Source organism: Moschus berezovskii, chromosome 24 (assembly GCF_049115385.1).
Source record: "Moschus berezovskii isolate FMDL1 chromosome 24, NW_MosBer_1.0, whole genome shotgun sequence".
Classification (NCBI taxonomy): domain Eukaryota; kingdom Metazoa; phylum Chordata; class Mammalia; order Artiodactyla; family Moschidae; genus Moschus; species Moschus berezovskii.
Window position 1 is genome coordinate 44627710 of NC_142483.1, and position 15913 is coordinate 44643622.

A 15913-nucleotide genomic window follows, 5' to 3' on the forward strand; every position below is an offset into this window, starting at 1 on the left:
TCAGAGCTTCCATCAGATTCCCAAAGAGGTATTGCGACCCAACGAATGATCCAGTTCAGTTCAGTTCAGTCGCTCAGTCGTGTCCGACTCTCCGCGACCCTATGAACCACAGCACACCAGGCCTCCCTGTCCATCACCAACTCCCGGAGTTCACTCAAACTCATGTCCACAGAGTCGGTGATGCCATCCAGCCATCTCATTCTCTGTTGTCCCCTTCTCCCCCCGCCCCAACCTTTCCCAGCATCAGAGTCTTTTCCAGTGAGTCAACTCGTTGCATGAGGTGGCCAAAGTATTGCAGTTTCAGCTTCAGCATCAGTCCTTCCAATGAACACCCAGGATTGATCTCCTTTAGAATGGACTGGTTGGACTGGTTGGATCTCCTTGCAGTCCAAGGGACTCTCAAGAGTCTTCTTCAACACCACAGTTCAAAAGCATCAATTCTTCGGTGATCAGCTTTCTTCACAGTCCAACTCTAATGATTAAGAACCACCAATTTCTCATGTGTCTCTCTTATGAGTTCCTGAGGACAAGAGTTCCATCTTTTCCATTTTAGACTATCCAGCACTGGTCCACAATACATACTCATAACTGTTGGCAGAAGGCTGCGAGTGACCCACAGAGGTAATGTTTTCACAGGCAAAGACAACAAAACAGGATGATTTAATTTGTAGGGTCGAGTTGTTTGTTCTTGATTACAACATTCAATGTGTCGATTAATTACATTCACCTCTTGGTACCAAAAAGGCCCTCTGCCACCTCCCTGGGACAGTTAATCCCAACAGAAATTATTCGTGGGCAACCCTTACCTCTGTGTCTGCCAGCAATCACCCTCTCTCCCTTCTTAAAACTATATGTAAGCTCTCTCTCATCCAGGATAACTTGGACATGGGGTCTTTCATTCAGTGGAGTAGCCATGTATAGTACAGCTCCACTCATTTGACAATGGATTTAATATATTATGAATTCCAGATCAAGACCCCACATTACTTAACTGCTGAAGTCTTTGAGGATCCCAATGGCATTTGAGAATCTGGCAGTGTTTCAGGGTCATCAATTTTTACTTGATAGTATTAAGACAGAGAGAAGTTTTGCTAAGTCTGTCCTGGCCCAGGGTATTGACTCTGAAAAAGAGCTTGAGTAAGGTTTTGACACATTTGCTTTTCATGTCATTTGCAGGCACAAAATGAACAACACAGAGAGTTTCATTTTGTTTATCCATTGGTCCTAAATTTTCAACAATGAAAATGTATTATTTGTGAAAGGGAAGTTATACAAATATTAACAAAAAATTAAAGGTGAAATGCCGGGTGTTTGGATTCCAAGAAAACAGGAGTTTCTGAGGTTTAAATGTCAGAATGACTGGACGTAACAATTAGGTTAAATTAACAATGCTTTTTCCATAGACTGAATTTTTGCTGTTTTTTAATATTATCACTAGCTTGAGTGTCCCCCCTTTGTCTTACTTTTATTACTAGAGTCACCAGAAGGAACATTTAAAATATTTTAAAAATAGCTGTTTCTGGGCAAGTCACCCAGCATACACTCCTCATGTTTCTTCTGGGTTCAAACATGAAGGGGGGCCTGCCTCAGACAAGAACAATCCTTGCTGCACCCCCGCCAGCTCATGCACCCCCTTTGTCATTCCAAGAGGCTCCAGCTCAAATGAAAGTTATAAGGTTAAGCGCTACTCCAAGTTCCAGACACAGCTAGCCCCTACTTGGTCTTCAAAAAATAGAGGTCTGTAATTCCTTTTTGAACATGCCTTCGAAATGGAGGTCTTTGGCCATGAGCTCCTCTTCGACGTCATCCAGTGCCCATTGGTGATCTGTCAGTTCCAGAGCTTCCCACTCTGTCTGCAAAGGAAGAGAAACATGGGGGCAGGGAGAGAAGGGCTGTTATAGGAGCAGTGCTGATGTGCTTGGGCTTGGAGCGGGATCAAGTTCTGCACATGTGACACTCACTCAATCCTATGAGGGAGGTGCTGCTGTCCCCTCACCCACCCCCACCCCTAAGTTACAGATAGGAGACTAGGCTAAGAGACAATCTGTTCAGGTCCCTGGAGCTGGCAACTATTTACATTTCTCAAGTATTCTATTAATGCTGACTAGTTTTGCCTTTAATTAGTAGGTCTTTAAGAAATGCTCTACAAAACAATGTGCAATATAAAAGCTCACAGGTATGGGTTTTTAAAAATAATAATAATTTACATAATCCATCCCTCCAATGTATGCAATTCAGTGGCTTTTATTATATTCATAAAGATGTGCAACCATCACTATCATGTAGTTCCAGAACACTTGTCATGGCAGACACTCCCATTATCCCCTCCCCCAACCCCTGGCAAGTACTACTTCATTTTCTGAATCGTGCCATCTTTTCTGGATGCAGTATGTGGCCTTTTGTCACTGGTTTCTTTCTTTAACACTTTTTTAAAAAATTATTTTGTTGACGTATACTTGATCTACATGTTGTCTTGGTTTCTGCCATACTGCAAAGTGATTCAGTTATACATTTAGTTTTTTTCCATCCTTTTCTATTATGACTTATTACAGGGTATTGGTTATAATTCCCTCCTCTTGGCATGTTTTTAAGGTTCCTCTCTGTTGTGGCATGACTCAGCAGTTCATTCTTTTTCATGGCTAATATTCCACTGCATACATTCCATTGTCTAGACATTGCATTATCTGTTCATCAGACGATGGACATTTGGATTGTTTCTAGTTTTGACTATTATCAGTAGTATTCTGAACATGCTTGTACTCAGTTTTTGTGTGAAAATATGTTTTCAGTTCTCTTGGGTGTTTAGCTGAGAGTAGAACTGCTGGGTCATATGGTAAGTGTGTTTAATTTTTTGAGGAAAGGCTAAGAACTGCATTCCAAAGCAGCTACACAATCACCAGCACGTATGAGGGTTCCAATGTCTCTGGATCCTTGTCAACATTCGTTATTGTCCATCTTTTTTATTATAACCATACGAGTGAGTGTGACGTGGTATCTCACTGAAGTTTTGATTTGCAAAAACCCCCAGTGACTAATGATGTTGGGCATCTTTTCATGTGCTTATTAGCTTACTGGGTATTTGTACGTCTTCATTGGAGAAATGAGTATTCATATCCTTTGCCAACTTTTTACTGGATCGTGTTTTTATTGTCAAGTTCTAAGAGTTCTTTATTCAGAATCCTGGACCCTTACCAGATATATGATTTGCAGACACTTTCTCCGATTCTGTGGGTTGGCTTTTCACTTTTGTTAATAGTGTCTTTTGAAACGCAGAAGTTTTCATTTTGACAAAGTTCCACTTACCTATTTTTCCTTTTGTTGCTTATACTTTTGATGTCATATCTAAGAAATCATTGCCTAATCTAAGGTCACAAACATTTACACCAATATTTTCTTTTACGAGCTTTCTAGTTTTAGCTCTTATATTTAGGTCCTTGACCCATTTAAAAACTTTTATTCAAAATGTTTTTTATTGTGGTAAATATTGATATACATATGACACAAAATTTGCTATTTTTAACCACTGTTAAGTATACAATTTAGTGGCATTTTTTAGGCTCACAATGTTGTGCAACCATCACCACTAACTATTTCTAAATTTTTCATTCCCTGAAACAGAAACTCTTTTTTTTTTTTTTTTTAGTATATGTGCTGCCGAAGCGAGCACTGAAACTCTGTACAGAATAAATAGCAAAACTATTCTTTCCCTCACTGAATTGTTTTGGCACCTTTCTCAAAAATCTACATGTATGAATTTATTTCTGAACTCTCAATTCTTTAACAACAAAACTTTTTAAATTTATTGGCCGCACTGCACAGCATATGGGATCTTAGTTCCCTGGTCAGGAATCGAACCTGTGCCTCCTCCACCAGAAGCACACAGGGTCTTAACCACTGGACCGTCAAGGAAGTCCCTATTGAATGGAATATCAGTTTTTCCATTGATCTGCATTTCTGTCCATACGGCAGTCCCACACAGTCTTGATTACTATAGCTCAGAAGTAGGTTTTCAGATCAGGAAGTCTTGAGTCTTCCAACTCTGTTCTTATTCAACATTGTTTCTCCTGTTCTGAAGTCCTTTCACTTCCGTATTATCTTCTGGATCAGACTGCCAATTTGTGCAAGAAAAGCTGGTGGGATTTTGAGTCTGTAGATCAACAGATCAAGGAGTACTGCCACCTCGCTAATAATAAGTCAAGATAATATATACATGGATATATTTGCATTTATTTAGGGCTTCTTAGTTTCTTTCAGCAATATTTTTCAGTTTTCATGGTACAAGTATTGCTGTTTTGTTAAATTTATTCTTATCCTTTTTGATACTATTATAAATGGAATGATTTTCCTAATTTCTATTTTTCAGATTCTTTATTATCAGTGTGTAGAACTATGTGATTTCTGAAAACCCTGTTGAATGTATTACATGTAATAGTTTTTTTTATGGATTCCTTTTAGGATATTCTATATAAAAGACCACATTACTTGCAAACAGACAGTTTTACTTCTAAAATTTTTTTTTTTAATTTCAGCTGCACTGTGTCTTCACTACAATCCATGGGCCTCTCTAGTTGCAGCATGTGGGCTTAGCTGCCCTAGGGATCCTAGTTCCCTAACCAGGGATTGAACCCAAGTCCCCTGCATTGGAAGGCAGATTCTTAACCACTGGACCACCAGGGAAGTCTCTACTTCTTCCTTTCTAATCTAGATGCTTCTTCTTTCTTTTTCTCGCCTAACTGCCCTGGCTAGAACATCTGGAATGATGTTGAATAGAAGTGGTCACAGTGGACATCTTTTGTCTTGTTCCTACTCTTAGGGGCAAAGCTTCCAGTATAAGTATGCTAACTGTGGGTCTTTCATAGGTATCTTTCATCAAGATGAGCAAATTTCTCGCTATTTCTAGTTTTCATCATGAAAAATTAGTGAGATTTCACTGTGTAAAATTATATTGGATTTTACAAATTTAAGAATCATTGTATGAAAGGCTCAAATAATTTAGATTTTTTTGGGGGGCAAGCCACATGGCCTGTGGGATCTTAGTTCCTCTACCAGGGATTGAACCTGGGCCCTCGACAGTTAAAAGAGTGTGGCGTTCTAACCACTAGACGGCCAAGGTCTCCCAATTTAGATTTTACTGAATGAAATTTATATCAGGGTCCAAAAAAGTTCAAAATATTCCAAATGTCTACCTGGAATCTCTGACTGAGCATTTACACTGTGGATTAAATTGGGTGAGCATTTAAAAACCACCTCAAGTATCAAGAATCTCTAACTTACTTATCAGATGATTCTGTTTCTGGAATAAGAGACATGTAAGTGAAAATACATTTTCACTAAACTTAAAATGATGGAACCATATATATACCACACTCACTTCAGGGAATTCATCTTTAAAAGTAACTCTGGTAACACCTTTGAGCTTCAGTGAAGCTGGGAAGAGAGTTGAGTATACCTTAAAAGCTTTGTTGGTGTCTGCGGGCATGGCCATGGCTGCGCCGGTCATCTGCTCCTGCATCATCCGTGATTGGTCAGCAGCTGCAGCGGAAGACACACCCCAGTGAGTGCCAGGGCACAGCAGGCACCCAGGACCCTCAGGGAAGAATGGTTCTCACACAGCATTTAGATGCTTGGCAGTGGGTTAGAGAACCATGGACAGTTCATTGACTGGCCTTGTCACACACTTTGTGAAAGTCACTTTACCTCTTGCAAAAAATGGACGTGACAACAGCAGGAGAAAGAAGATTAACTAAAGGAAGCTCTAACCTTTATTTCAAATTTAAATAACACGAGCAATAGCTATGAGTTACTGAGCAACACTGACATGCCAGGCACTTCACTAAGTGCTCCATGTGTCCACCTTACCTCCTCCTCACAGCAAACCCAGAAGTCAGTTATTCAGGTCCCTACTTCACAGGCAGGCAAACAGAGGACTGGCGTGGTTAAGGAACTTGCCCAGGGTCCCAGCTATTTAAGTAAGAGAGCCAGGACTAGTACTGGTCTCCAGTCAATGGGCAAACTGATCAAACCAGCCTTCTTTCAGCTTCAGGCTTACATTTACAGGCTGGTGCTGGATCCCTCATAAGAGGGTATCAGACTCTGCATAACTAAATACTGTCCCCGTGATTAATGAGGAGAATTCAGATCTTCAGTCTGACCTTGGGATGTTTAAGACTCTCAGAATACCTCAGAAACTTAGGAATAAGTTTAGGGAATGAAGCAACATATTTCACTCTGTTCAGTACAACACAGCCTACATAATCACTCTGGCCCTGGTATGAATGACTCAGCTATCGAAGTAATTGCCTCTTACCATTATCTTGGCCCAAAATCAGAGAGTAGATGCTCCGAAGCCCAAAGACGTTGAGGAAATACCAGGATGCAGAGCTCACCCTAGGAAGCAAAAGTGAAACAATGTAGGTAGTTATTTCAGAATAAACTAGTTCACACATTTCTACCACCCAAAGCTGTTCAGAGTCTGTAAAGGAATCTCCTGGGGTCAGCCAATAGTCATCCAGAGCACAACCAAAGAAGAAATACATGTTGTGAAGGCCATGTTACAAACAGCTCTCTGCAAGCGGACAGCTGAGCCTTGTGGACAGACTTGGGTCAAACCTCAATTCTTCCACTCACTTCAGAGAGTTGCCATGAGGGTAAAATGAGGTAATATATGGAGGTTAATGGCTCCTTCTTTGGCATTCAGTAACAGGAACTGAACTCAACCTGGTGGGCTTCATTTTATCAGGGAATACAAGTTTTGTTTAATTATCCTGCTACATAGTGGGTTTTCAAACCATTTATTATTTGTAATCATGACAACAACACATACTTGTTATTGATGCATATAATAAATGCAAATAATACTGAAGTAGTAAGATATAAATTGAAAGAGGCCTCCTGTCCTGAATCCCATTCTCTAAAGAAACCACAAGTGTCAGTAGGCTTCATATTGAAGACTGTAGTGACTGGAAAAGCCATTTCAAGTTTTGAACTATATCCCAAAGCTCTCCTTAGGTTAGGTTTCCCACCTTGCCCCAGTGAAGTTAATATGCTTGCATATAATAAAAAACTAAAATGAGTGTAAGAAATGATACAGATGGAAAGGACCCACACTTCATTCCAATACTTGGGTCACACTTATCTGTACATAAACTTTCAGATTGGTAAGCTAGTTCATATGTGGTTCCAGGCTCCTTTGTCCACACAAGCATGTCAGAAACACACGTGTCCAGGTGCTGAGAAAAGATAAAACAGCTTTTCTCCACCCCATGAAGTGCGTGTTTAGCTCGCAGGAGACTGGAAGGTCAAAGCTGAACAGTTGTGCTCCTCGCAGTAAGTACAGCTTTTCTCCTCTGGGGGACGTGTGTGCGGCCAAGACTCTCCCAGTGCCGGGTCGATCGTGTCCCTCCCAAACAACCATAGACTGCTCCAACCAGGAGTCAGTCAGGATCAGCAGTGGTGACCACTATTGCCCATTCTCCTCCTCCTACTGTCTGGCTGTTCTATTTTATTCTAGCCTACTCAGTTTTAATTTGGCAACGCTGGTCTTTGTTGTGGTGTGCAGGCTTCTCGAGTTATGGTTGTGCTGGCCTAGTTGCCCTGCCACACGTGGGATCCTAGTTCCCTGACAAGGGACTGAACCTGTGACCCCTGCATTGGAAGGTGGACTCTCAACCACTGGACCACTAAGGAAGTCCCTGTCTGGTTTCCATTAGATGCTAGTTTCTGGGAAGCCACAGACAAAATAATCTTGCAGAGACCACATGAAGAAGCACTACTGTGTTCCAGAGGCTGTAGCACTGTCCTAAGAGCTCTTCATATTTGGGGTTTTATTAATCTGATATAAAAAACAGAACGGTAAATAAGACACAAGTGCTGGATTTGGACAGACTTGTGGTCAAATCTCAATGGCTCCACTTCAAAGGGTTGCTACGAGAATAAAATAATATATGGAATGTATCTAGCACAGTGACTGGTACCAGTGAAAAGAATTAATGTTGTTATTGGAAGTAATGTATTTTGAAACAAATAATACCAACATCCACTTCCATAAGTTCCAGGGCATTTATTGTTAAAAAATTTGGTTTGGTCAGAGTTCTTGCCTTTAACTTTTTTGGGGTGCACACGTCTACTTTTTTGAGCTCTTAAGACCTAAGAAACTAGGGGAAAGAACTTGATACATTCTCTCCTTTTGCAAGAAAACTCATGTAAAAGTTACCATAATCTGGGGCATTCTGAGTACAGTTTCAATGAGAAAAACTCCAAAAACCTATTCCAGTAAGGCAGGCAAACTGGAAATCCTATTGTTTAAGAGATCCCTGTTTTAGATTTTGGTTGGTGTTTTTACTCAACAGGAGAAAGTCCTTACCAGGAGGCATCTAATGTAAGTAGTTCGATTCCTTGCTGTAGCATAGGCTTAAAACGGAGAGTCAGTGGAAAAGGGACCTTGGCTGCAGAAAGAAAGAAAAAGTTCAGAATCACGCCCAGCTTCCTCTGTAGAACAGTTTAATAAGTGTGATGCATATATTTCCCTGAGGAGGTGGGAATTCTGTACCATACAGTGTTTAGAAACTTATTTCCACAGAGACTTATGTCATTTTCTGAAGAATTATCACTCAAAAGTCACTCTATTCTAGTTCTTTGAACAACACCAGATTCTCCAGTGCTTAAGAAGTAGGGGCTCAAACTGAGCTGTGCCCCAAAATCTGGAAAAGAAACCAGCACTAGTCTGTTAAACTCAAAGTGGAATATATACGCACATAGAACTACATTACTGAGACACCAAGTTCATTTAAATCAAAGCGGTTCACAAACAAATTGACAAACAACTGACCCCAACACCTCAAAAATGAAGTCAAGACAGAAACAGGCTTCCGGTCCTCCTACTCATTAGGACACAAAACTAGTTTTGGATACAAATTAGTAAGCCACTCATTTGAGTCCCTTAGTAAAAAAGCACCCATCTTATGAATGTATGAACGCTTTGGGATAAGAGTCATGAAATTAGAGCATAATCAATTTTTTTGTTTAAAAACTGTTATCAGTTTCCACTTGAGAACGTAGGACCTTGGACAGTAGTATGTCAGCAGCACCTGAATTTCTGAGTAGGGTCATGGGAAAGGATCAAAGATGAAGTAAACTTGAAGTCTCCTGAGTCTGTAACTTACTTGTGACAAAGCCTGAAAACGTCATGTTGATCCATCCACCAATAAGAATCATAGGCAGGACATTGGTGACATTGCCTTTCATCATGTCTGTGAGCATGGTGGGATCTAAGACAGAAAAACAAGCTGTTACAAATAGCTGTTACCACTGTTGGTAGGGATTTATTCCTTGCTTCCTGTAACTTTTAAATTTACTTGATAAAATTAATACAAGTAATACAAGTTCATTGTAAAAAATTCAAACGACATAGAAGCACAGGATGTGGACAGTTCCTCTGCCTACTGTCTAAACACTTTTAACTGCTGTCTATTCTTCTATCTTTATATGTCAATATAAACATACATATATACCCATACATGTATATACACACAATAGTTTCTTTCTGTATATATATACATGAAGGGATACTATGCTTACTATTCTGCTTAATTTAAAAAATTAACATATTGTAACATACTGTGTTTCCATATTAGTGTAATATGACTCATTATTTTTAATGTCTTCGTAGGCGTCCACTGTGGTTACACTCATCACTTCTGGTTAGATCTATAGATTATTATTGGCAAAAAAAAAAAAAAGTTGTCAACAACTTCCTTGTACATAAATCTGCAAATTTGTGTGTTTCTGTGAGAGAAACTCTTAGAAGAATTTTTGGGCCAAGGGATTTGACCATTTAAAACTGACTTTTAGCAACAGTAAGAGGACTTCACTTTCCATGACCTCGACAGTAGCAGCTTTGGTCAAGCTTTTCAGTAGTTTCTAATTTAATGGGTTAAAAGGACACTGTGTTTTAATTTGCATTCCACTGATTTTAGTGATGTCAAGTATCTTTCCATATACTTATTGGTCTTTTGTTTCTTGTAGGTTTGCTAAAAGACTTATTATTGAAATCAATTCCAGTACCTTCTGTCTGGGTTTATGATACTGATTATCTAACCTAAAGAAATAGGTACTGCATTAAAGGGGTAAGTAAAACCAAATAATATGTTATTTTTGTTTTCCTTTAAAGATGCTGTATTTTTCACATGACTGGGATCAGAGGAAGTAAGAAATCTGTTAGAGGAAAAACTGTAGGGGAAGAGCAAGCAATCATGTCTGACAAAGAAATGAATCACTGAGGGAAGCATGTAGGCAGAATCTGGGAGTCCTCTGCCAGCAACACGACTGCACTGGGTGGGACCTGGGACTGGAATGCTTTCCAGCCGTGCCCCTCAGGGCCCTGGGTCCTGAGGAACAGCAAAGGGGAGAGACCTGAGGACAATGGCCCTACTCCCCATCCCCTTAGCCGAGAGCTCTTGCCTTTAATTCCACTTTATACAATGGAGTTCCCAAGGTATAAGATTTATTTGAAAAAGAGAATCCCCACTTTTGTAGATCCCTATATCCGATGATCCCTAAGTTCCCTTTAATTACTATATTATACCATTTAAATTTAAAATAAAAGGATATCCTCCCTGCTCATCCCCCTATCATGTTAAAAATCTTCCTTAAAGGTAAGAGAGGGGAATAAACATACCAGTCATAGGAGAAGGCGGCACAACCTTCCTTTTAGTTTTTTTGAAAAATCCATCCTCTGGGTTGTTGAAGTAATATTTTCGTGTGAGGAAAGACTAGTAGAAAAAAAGAACTTTTTAAGTCTTAAAACTGTGACATAGAGCATTGTCAAATTATTCCCCCGAACTTTAGTCAGAAGGCCCTTGGAATATGCTATTACACTCAGACTGGCAGCCTACTTGGCAGCCGACCTGACACTTTAGCTGAGTCACATTTGAAAACAATTTCCCAAGAGCAAGGTCACAATGACAGCAAACACCACTAGGCCACAGCTTAATTACTGACTTGCCTGCCTTCAGCTTTCCCCGAAGAGTCCCCTTATAAAACATTCATATATCTACTGTCCTCAACAGTGAATTGCGGAGCTTGTAATAAAAGATAAATGAGTACCTGTTTGGGAATGTATTTTCCGTTTTCCCTGAGGACTCTGCTTCGAATTAGGACTTGACTGAAGGAAAAAAAACAAACAAACCAAGACAATGAGATTTTTAAAAGTGAAACTCTAGAAGAAAATGAGAGAATAAAGTAGAAAACCTATTTAAACACAAGAGAAGGCCTATTTGGCAATAGCTCTGTGCGGAAACTTTTCAAAATACAAGTGTCCTTAAAACCAGCAGGACATACTTAACCCAACACTCAGCTTTCCACAAGTTTTCACGAGTGACTCTTTCTGAACTAAGATTTTGGAGGAAGGCACATTTGGGACAGTATGCTTACTTTATAATGAGCTAAGAAGGAACTTGTCTCTGAGTAAAAAGAGTAGCAGTTGGATGCTACTCAAAAGACCTGGGGGCAGAAGGGAGGAAGGGTGAGGATAAAAGAAGGAAGTTTAAAAACCAAACCAAACCACAGAAATGACTATAGGGCTTGACAGGGTTGTTACCTGACAGACAACAAATACAAATTCTACTCAGGGTGCAGATATTGGTAAGCTCTCAGTAAAATACTTACTGAATTAATAAATGAAATTATCCGGTGATATTTGAACATAGCTGATCCTTACAGATAACAAAATGTACCAAGTGGGCGGTGTTAGAACAAACATCAAACAGAAGAGATCAAAATGCTAATTTTTCTAGGTCTTCAAAAGTTGTTTTAATGAGGGGAGAAAAAAAACCTCCTTAATGGAAATCCTTTTTGAAAAGCAAAACAAAACAAAACGCTGTAGACACAAGCCTGAAGAGTTGAGAGGTGATATGTTCTATTCCCTGGGAGCTGGACTAAAGCTGTTCATGATGTGGCCTGTGTTCCAATGCTGGTCTGTGGTGAGGTGAGAACAGATACTGAGACTAGAGGTTTAGAAACTTTTATAGTAATCTGACATTGTCCAAACATCCAAATATGTGGTCAAAAAATTTTTACCAAAGCATTAGCCTGTGACAGACTGAACATTCAAAAACCAAAACTGGTCCTTTAAGTAACACTGGGTCTAGAATAATTAGTAAAAATTTAAGCTCTGGAGTTGGACAGATGGGTTTAAATATTGGCTCTGCCACTTGTTGACTATGTGATCCTGGGTGAGCCCCTTAAATTTCCTACGCCTCCATTCATATTGTACACAGCAACAGGCTTATTCTCATTGAACAAATACTTCTCGAGCTTCTGGGTGCCATGTTAGGTGACATGAACAACAGCGATCAAAAAGCAAGTATCCTGGACTTCCCTGGAGGTCTGGTGGTTAAGAATTTGCTCTTCTACTGAAGGAGGCATGGGCTGGGTCCCTAGTCAGGGATCCTGCATGCTGTGACCAAAGAAAAAAAAAAAGGCAAGTATCTCAAGAAGGTTAAAGTCTAGTAGGGGAGAAAAATAGTAATCAAATAACCACAGGAATAAATGTCAAATCCATCTGTTATATACCAGGAAAGAGAGACGGATAATCTGAGTGTGTTAACAGGCGGATGTGACTGAGTCTAAGAAGTCAAGGTCTTGGAGAAAGCTTTCCTGAGGGCGTATGATTAAGCTGAAATCTTAAAGACGAGTAGAGACAACCTTGGCAAAGAGCTGGAACATGGGCAAAAGCCTTGAGGCAGGAGTAAGCTGTCTCTGAGGACCAGGGAAAACCATATGGCTGGAAGAGGACTACAGAAACGTGGTGAGACAAGGCCTGAGAGGTTGGCAAGAGCTGGACTATGTGAGTGAGTCTCAGCGCTATTTTTTTAAAATTGTGGTGAAAAACATTAACACTAAATTTACCATCTCAACCACATTTAAGCAAACAGTGCAGTAGTGTTAAGCATATTCACACCGTTGTGAAACGGATCTCCGTAACTTTTTCATCCTGCAAACCTGAAACTCTCTTCTCATTGCACAATCATGTCCCCAGTCCCCATCTCCCAGCCCCTAGTAACCGCCATTCCACGTTGTGTTCCTGTGAATTTGACTATTTTAGATCCTTCATATAAGTGGAATCATAAAAGATATTACCTTTTTGTATCTGGTCTCTTTTGTTTAGCCTCATGTTTTTAAGGTTCATCTGTGCTGTAACCATGTGACATGATTCCTTTCTTTTTAAGGGTTCCACTGTATTGTAATCTTTATATTAAAAGCAAAAGGGGGGAGGAAAGGAGACCCCTGTTGGTGGGAGTGTAAATTGGTACAACCTTTATGAAAAACAATATGGAGGTTCTTCAAAAAAATAAAAATAGAATCACATTATATATACATATATGTATATATATATACGCAACCCTGTGTTCATTGCAGTATTAGTCACAATAGCCCAGATACAGAAACAACCCCAAGGACTTCCCTGGTGGTCCAGCGGTGAAGAATCTGCCTGCCAATGCAGGGGACATGGGTTCAATCCCTGGTCCAGGAAGATTCCACATGCCATGGGGAACTAAGCCTGTGCACCACAACTACGGAAACCCATGAGCTCTAGAGCCCAAGTGCTGCAACTACTGAAACCCGAATGCTCTGGAGCCTGCGCCCTGCAACAAGAGAAGCCACAGCAAGGAGAAGCCCATGCATCACAAGTGGACAGCAGCCCTCACTCTCTGCATACAGAGAAAGTCTGCACACAGCAAAGAACACCCAGCACAACCCCAAATAAATAATAATTTAAAAAAATCCTGGAAGGATAAAGACAACATGATATATGTGTAGACACACACACCGGGACATTAATTCAGCCACGAAAAAGAAGGAAATCCATTCACTTGCAACGACATGGACAAACCATGACTACATTATACAAAATGAAATGAGGCAGACCCAAAAGGACAAATACTGTATGATTCCACTTAATGAAGTACTTAGAGATAAAGTAGAATGGTGGGTCTCAGGAGTTGGGAGAGAAGGAAATCAGTTATTATTTAATAGGCTCAGAGTTTCTGTTAGGGGTCAGGAAAATATTGTGGAAGTGTACAGTGCTGGCAGTTGCACAACAAGGTGAATGTACTTAATGGCACTGAATTGTATACTTAAAAACAGTCAAAGTGGGGCTTCCCTGGTGTCTCAGTGGTAAAGAACCTGCCTGCCAACGCAGGAGACATGGGTTCAGTCTGCTTAGGGAAGATCCCATAGGCTGCAGAGCAGCTAAACCTGTGTGCCACAACTACTGGGCCCACACACTTAGAGCCAGTCTTCTGCAACGAGAAGCGACTGCAATGAGGCCTGCGGACTGCAAGCAGAGCAGCTCTGGTTCACTGCAACTAGAGAAAAGCCCATGCAATGATGAAGACCCAGCGCAGCCAAAACAAATAAAAACAAATTTAAAAAAAAGAAAGTGGAAAATTTTATATGCATTTTACCACAGTTTTTTTAAAGAGCAAAAAGCAAATATTAAAGGATTTTAAGCTCAATTCTTCACATATGTCACTTAAGGTGATTACCACTGTAATTAGTGTACCCTGAGCACTAAAATAATAGTATTTCCTATTTTCCCTTTGCATGTTTTATCACTTGGACTAAAACTCCCTGAGAGTAGGGTCTTGTCATATTTTGTACCCCCCAGCATACAGCACAGTGCAGGGCACATAGTAAGTCGTCAAGAAAACCTTGTTCACTATAGAGAATTCAGGACTTCCATAGGCTGAACAGAAACTCAGATAGATCTCTATTTATACTGCTGAGCAATTTTGCAGAAGTGGGGTTGAGAATCATGTGAGGCATTTAAACCCTGAAATAAAGCCAACTTAAATTATCCTGTATATTTTAAATACTCAGTTTCTCTTAAGGTCTGCAAATTCTACACGAATTTTTGAATTTCGCATTTTTATTTCCATTAGTATCTAAAAATAAGTCCCTGCTCGACTAAGCACAACAACACAACTGGTGATGAAGGTAAAGCTTATCTTATGCAGTCTTAATGTGCAAGTGAAAAACATTTTCTTAAAATAAAACTCTAGTTTTCAAAGTCAGTATTTTTCAAACTGGAGTTTCACATTCTTAAAGATCTATTTGTTTTTCCTTTCCGAAAAGTCACTATATTCTACAAGCTTGAAAGTCAGTTTTTATATAATTCTATTCCCAAATATGGCCTAATGTTTTTTGATTTATATATTTCTCAATTTTGGTTTAACACATTTTAGAAAAATTTTAGTAACCTCTGAGACAGCAAAACCTTACTTTATGAAACCAAATGTCCCATTTGTGATCATTCAGGCTCATGGAAACTTATACTCTATCTAGAGGAATGTTTTACAGACATCATCTAAAATTTAGTCCCCACTTCTGTTCTATAAGGCACGTCCTGTTATCATCCCCATTTCGTAGATGAGCAAGTGAAACACAGGATAACTCAGCCAAGGAAACTCAGCTAGCGGGGGCCTGATGAAGCAGGGCAAACTGACATAACCCCTGAACTTTCTCGCCCAAGGTCACGAGAGAGTGAGATTGCCGGAGAGGGGAGGGCGCTGACCTGTCGGAGACTTGTTCCTGGGTGAGCTTCTTGTCGCTCTGCAGCAGGATGGACACGTAGTGGCGGATCATGCCCACAAAGAAGGTGATGATAACGATGGGCAGAACCACCCAGAGGCGAATGTTGGAGTCAAGCAACAGCTCCGGCCCCGCCATCTTCACAGAGAGTGGGCTCCCGGCCGAGTGTAACCGGGTTGGTTTCTTTTCGTCGGGGCACCGGGGCCTAGTTGAGGCCTTCTCTGGGCCTTCTCACCGCCCTCAGCCAGGCCAGCCCCGGACCCTACGGCGGCGTTGTCCCTTGAGTCCTGCCCCGAGCCGGGCCGCCGGGCCACCCACTTCC

General features: G+C 40.5%; 1 protein-coding gene across 1 annotated transcript; it reads right to left on the reverse strand.

The window, feature by feature from the left end:
* Nucleotides 1–1195: 1195 nt before the first annotated feature.
* Nucleotides 1196–15894, reverse strand: EMC3 (ER membrane protein complex subunit 3). Its single transcript, XM_055414458.2, has 8 exons — nt 15575–15894; nt 11104–11161; nt 10676–10769; nt 9162–9266; nt 8363–8444; nt 6308–6387; nt 5450–5532; nt 1196–1853 (listed from the first exon to the last, which is right to left on the reverse strand). Exons 1-8 carry the CDS (start codon nt 15727–15729, stop codon nt 1725–1727), a joined length of 786 nt encoding a protein of 261 aa, XP_055270433.1. The 5' UTR covers nt 15730–15894; the 3' UTR covers nt 1196–1724.
* Between the last annotated feature and the right edge of the window lie 19 nt (nt 15895–15913).